The sequence below is a fragment of the Arachis hypogaea genome, chromosome 2 (genome assembly GCF_003086295.3).
Source record: "Arachis hypogaea cultivar Tifrunner chromosome 2, arahy.Tifrunner.gnm2.J5K5, whole genome shotgun sequence".
Taxonomy (NCBI): domain Eukaryota; kingdom Viridiplantae; phylum Streptophyta; class Magnoliopsida; order Fabales; family Fabaceae; genus Arachis; species Arachis hypogaea.
In genome coordinates this window covers 64547556-64552941 of record NC_092037.1, presented here as the reverse complement: position 1 = coordinate 64552941, position 5386 = coordinate 64547556, and the positions used below count along the sequence as shown (strand labels likewise).

Genomic DNA, 5386 nt, shown 5'->3' with positions numbered 1-5386 from the left:
CCCCCTCCCCAACATAGATGCACTCGTCGACACGGCGGCGGGCTACCGGTATCTGAGCTTCATGGATGCCTACTCCGGCTACAATCAGATACCGATGCACCGACCCGACGACGACAAGACAGCATTTATAACGCCTGGGGGAACCTTCTGTTACAGGGTGATGCCGTTCGGCCTAAAAAACGCAGGGGCAACATACTAAAGGCTGATGAACAAAATATTTCACGACCTCATAGGCAAGACAGTGGAAGTCTATGTAGACGACATCCTCACGAAGACTGCGCGACCCGACGACCTCCTGAATGACCTGGCAAATGTATTCGCGTCTCTCCGACAACACGGTATGAGGCTCAATCCCCTCAAATGTGCCTTCACCATGGAAGCTGGAAAGTTCTTAGGATTTATGATAACCCAAAGGGGGGTAGAAGCCAACCCTGAGAAATGCCAAGCGATACTCCAGATGAAGAGTCCGGGTTATGTCAAGGACGTCCAGAGATTGGCAGGTCGACTCACCTCGTTATCCCGTTTTCTCGGAGCTTCGGCAACAAAAGCCCTACCCTTCTTTAACCTCATGAGGAAAGGGATAGCATTTGAATTGACGCCCGCATGCGAGGAAGCTTTTAGACACTTCAAGGAAATCCTAGCAACACCCCCTGTGCTCGGGAAGCCAAAGGCCGGGGAGCCGTTATACCTATACCTCACCATAACAAGAGAAGCCATGGCCACGGTTTTGATACGAGAAGAAGGAAGGGCTCAACAGCCAGTCTATTTCATGAACAGAGCCCTACAAGGGGCGGAACTAAGGTACAACAAACTGGAAAAGCTAGCTCTGGCACTCTTGACCTCTTCGCGGAGGTTAAAACAATATTTCCAAGGTCACCAGATTGTCATAAGGACGGACCAAGGAATCCGACAAGTACTTCAAAAACCCAATTTGGCGGGAAGGATGATGACTTGGTCCATTGAACTCTCCCAATATGACATACGATTTGAACCCCGGCAAGCAATCAAGGCGCAAGCGATGGCAGACTTCCTGGTAGAAGTGACAGGAGATCCAACCGAAGAGACGGGCACACGGTGGAGGCTCCACGTGGATGGAGCCTCCAATCAGACGTCCGGGGGCGCCGGGATTATCCTAGAAAGCCCAGCCGGGGTCGTATACGAGCAGTCGATCAAGTTTGAATTCCCCGTCTCGAACAACCAAGCAAAATACGAAGCCCTCATAGGGGGCTTAGCCCTAGCAACGGAAGTTGGAGCGACAAGGTTGGAAATATGCAGCGATTCACAAGTCGTCACCTCCCAAGTAAACGGGAGCTACCAAGCCAGGGACTCGCTACTACAAAAGTACTTAGAGAAAGTCAAGGATTTGAGCCAGAAGTTTGAGGAGGTCACGATCCACCACGTTCCAAGAGAAAGGAACACACGGGCAGATCTCCTATCAAAACTAGCCAGCACAAAATCGGGAGAAGGCAACCGATCTCTCATCCAAGGTATGATGAGGGAGCCATCAGTACTCTGCACCTGTCAAGGCTAAGCCCCTCATGGTTAGACCCCATCACCAGCTTCTTAGAAAACAGCAAGCTCCCCGACGACAAAAAAGATGCTAAGAAACTGAGAAGGGAAGCAGCCAAGTACGCGATCATCCAGGGTCAGTTGTTCAGAAAATGACTCAACCAGCCCCTATTGAAATGCCTACACCCCGACCAAACGGACTACGTCCTCAGGGAAGTCCATGAAGGGTGTTGCGGCTATCACATAGGGGGCAAAGCCCTAGCAAGAAAATTAATCCGAGCTGGATACTATTGGCCATCAATGATGGTAGACTCTAAAGAATTCATTAGAAAGTGCGTCAAGTGTGAAGAGAACGCCAATTTTCACAAAGCACTGGCCTTCGAGCTAAGCTTGTTAACGTCTTCCCGGCCATTCTCACAATGGGGAGTCGACCTCTTGGGGCCCTTCCCGGTTGGTCCAAGACAAGTCAAGTACCTCATAGTCGCCATTGACTACTACACCAAATGGATAGAGGCCGAGCCCCTGGCCAGCATATCCTCATCCAATTGAAGGAAGTTCATGTGGAGGCAAGTGATAACATGGTTCGGCATCCCGGAGGTCGTTATCTCGGACAACGGGACACAATTTACCGACAAAAAGTTCACGGAGTTCCTCACCGGCCTGGGTATAAGACAGAAGTTCTCCTCAGTGGAACACCCCCAAACAAACGGACAGGTTGAGTCCGCAAACAAAATCATCCTGTTAGGACTTAAGAAGCGGCTGGATGATAAAAAAAGGTGCTTGGGCCGACGAGCTCGCCTCAGTTTTCTGGTCCTACCGCACAACCAAGCAGTCATCCACTAAGGAGACCCCCTTCCGACTAACATACGGGTTAAACGCGGTAATACCCGTGGAGATCGGGGAGCTGAGCCCACGACTACTTTTGAAGGGAGTGGGGGAAGCTGTGGAGAAGGACCTAATAGATGAATCCAGAGAGATGGCCCACCTGACGGAAACAGCACTGAAGCAAAGAATGGCCCTGCGCTACAACACCAAAGTGCTCAGAAGAGAGTTTGAACCAAACGACCTCGTCCTAAGGTGTAACGACATCGGCTTGCTGACCCCGGGAGAGGGCAAACTGACAGTAAACTGGGAAGGTCCCTACAGAGTTAAAGAGGTGATTGGCAAAGGCGCCTTCAAGTTGGAAAGGCTCAATGGCAAAGAGATCCCAAGAACGTGGAACGCGAACAACTTGAGAAGGTTTTACTCCTAGCACGCGTGACGATTTACCGACCAATCAAGCTAAGTAGTCAATCCATGAAATTGTACTTTTCGCCATGGCTTATAGACCTTTTGTGCAATTACCGACTAAAATATACTTGTCAAAAGTTTTGTTTTGTTCACTTTTCTTGGACAATCCATTGCGCAAATGAACTCCGCACAACGCGACGATGACATGCGGCCCCAGGACTGATCACCCCGGGAGCCCGTCAACTATCGCAATAGCAAACGGCTACACTAAAAAGCCACGACCTGGCTCAGCCAGAATACCATCAATACGGTAAAACGAGTGTGAACAACAAACCAATAACGGTGAATATAAATGGCGACACAACCAGATGAACAGGAAAGTATTAACTACAGTAAGACGGGCAAACGACCCAAAAAACTATTGTTCACGAGAGTTAAACAAAACAACTTACAAAAGTTTCATGAAGTTATACAAAACATAAGAAATCATTTCCTACGTCAAATTGATTCATCCACTTGACTTTCCTCCACGATTAGAGGTTAACTAAGTGGTAGTAATGAACAATTCTCATCACAATTGAGAAAGGTAACTAGGATAGGATTTCTAGTTCTCACATCTTGCCAAGAGCTTTGTTAGTTGTTAGTTTATTTTTCATTACCATTTACTTTTCATGCTTCTTATCCAAAATCCCAAAATAATTCACAACAAATAACAAGACACTTTATTGTAAATCCTAGGGAGAACGACCCGAGGTTTAAATACTTCGGTTTATAAATTTTAGGGGTTTGTACTAGTGACAAACAACTTTTTGTATGAAAGGATTATTGTTTGGTTTAGAAACTATACTTTACAACAAGATTTCATTAGTGAAATTCTAAACCGTCAAAAAACTAATCATCAAAATGGCATCATCAGGAGGAGGATGCGGAGGCCCCGATTCAGCAAGATGCCCCTCCGGTTGCTCCGGAGACCACAGAGCCAGATCAGCCTCATGAGGAGCCGGTCCCAGAGCCTCAGTCTGAGCCAGAGCCTATCGTTGTACCTCCCACTGATCCTCCGGTTTAGCATTGAGGACGATGCTTGATCTTAAGTGTGGGGAGGGCACCGGTAGCATTATTTGGGGACCGGTGAATTTTTCAACACTTTCCTAGTTATCCTATTCTGCATATCTTTTGTATATATTTTGATGCATTTTTAGTTACTATGGATACTTTTATTGCTTATTTTGGATTTTAGATATTTTGATGCTTTTGGATATTTTTGGATATTTTTAGATTTCATACTTTTAGTTGGATTTTTTCTTTATGCACTTTTGCTTATCGTCCTTTTAGTTTGTGGTTGTGATTAAAAATCATACTTTGAATTGCAAATACCTAGTCACCTTTTTTGCATAAGAAATTGGTTTTAAGTAAAAAAAAAAAAGAAAAGGGTAAACTAAGGAAATTTTTGGATTTTTCAATCACAACGATGCTTAGTCAAACATTGAGATTTTTTCAAGAAGCTTAAATATAGGGCATTTATCCAATTGATATTGATTGAAATTTTTGGTGAAACTTGCTTGAATTTCATACTTTGTGAAGCATGTATTGAATTGAGAACACAAGCTTGTGAGACTTGAGCCTATTGATGTGGTTACATTTTATAACCACTTATTTTCCATTCTTGTGTGAAATTGCTCTCTTTCTATGATTATGATCCTTGATTTGCTTGATTCTATATGTCCATTTATTTCTTGTATTTATGCATTTATATGATTGAGGCCATCACTTCATGAGCTCACTTATCCAAATGGCCAACCCTTTTATATTCCTTCGTTAGCCAAGTTGAGCCTATGATTAACCAACTTATTCCCATTTTAGCACATTACAAGCCTAAGGCGGAAAACAATGAAAAGTCCTTGTTTGGATCTTTGATTAGCCTAGGCTAGTGAGAGTGTTTATCATTCAAAGTTGGTGAGGCTTGGGAACATTGGATGGGATAAAAAAGGGTAGTACACGTTCATGTTTAGAAATTGGGAACATACTCATGTATTGATCAATTGTAAAACCTTATGCATTGATGTTCTTGTGTATAGTTTGAAAGAAAGAAAAAAAATGAAAAGAAAAAGAAATAAACGTGAAAAAGAAAAAAAGAGAAGAAAGAAAGAAAAAAAAGCATAAAGGGGACAAAATGCCCCAAAGTGAAGCTCAATAAGAATCAATGCATAAGTGTAATGAAGTAAAAAAAAAAAAAAGAAAGTGCATGAGTATGAGAAAAAGTGAAGAATGGGTAGTTAGATTAGTACTTAATTGTATAGGTCATTATATAGGTTAGGTGGGAAGATCTATGCTAATCAAAGATTCAATCCTAGTCCACTTAACCATAAATGATCCTACCTTGACCCTAGCCCCATTACAACCTAAATGAAAGACCTCATGATGAATGTATGCATGCATTAAATAAGTGTAGATTGTTAGAAGGAAATCAAATTTTGGAAAACATGACTAGAAGAGAATTGAGCGGATTGACCCTTAAACACTTGAGTGAATAGAGCGGATACACATCCGGTGAGGGTTCAAAAGTTCAATTACATGTGTTCACCCATATTATCTATATTCTTGCAAGTTTGAACTCTTTCCGATAATTCAATACAATTGTGGTTTGGAC

General features: G+C 43.4%; 1 protein-coding gene across 1 annotated transcript; it reads left to right on the top strand.

The window, feature by feature from the left end:
- The first annotated feature begins 340 nt into the window (after positions 1-340).
- On the top strand, positions 341-2761 carry LOC140177052 (uncharacterized). Its single transcript, XM_072209426.1, has 2 exons — positions 341-1300; positions 2255-2761. The coding sequence occupies exons 1-2, from the start codon at positions 341-343 to the stop codon at positions 2759-2761; spliced, it is 1467 nt and encodes a 488-aa protein (XP_072065527.1).
- Positions 2762-5386: the final 2625 nt, after the last annotated feature.

What these genes read in the sequence shown, in the direction of transcription:
- LOC140177052 (XM_072209426.1), top strand. Translation starts at nt 341, where the DNA reads ATGAGGCTCAATCCCCTCAAATGTGCCTTCACCATGGAAGCTGGAAAG. An exon ending in CACAAGTCGTCACCTCCCAA is followed by an intron (nt 1,301 to 2,254) that starts GTAAACGGGAGC and finishes TCATCCTGTTAG; the next exon opens with GACTTAAGAAGCGGCTGGAT.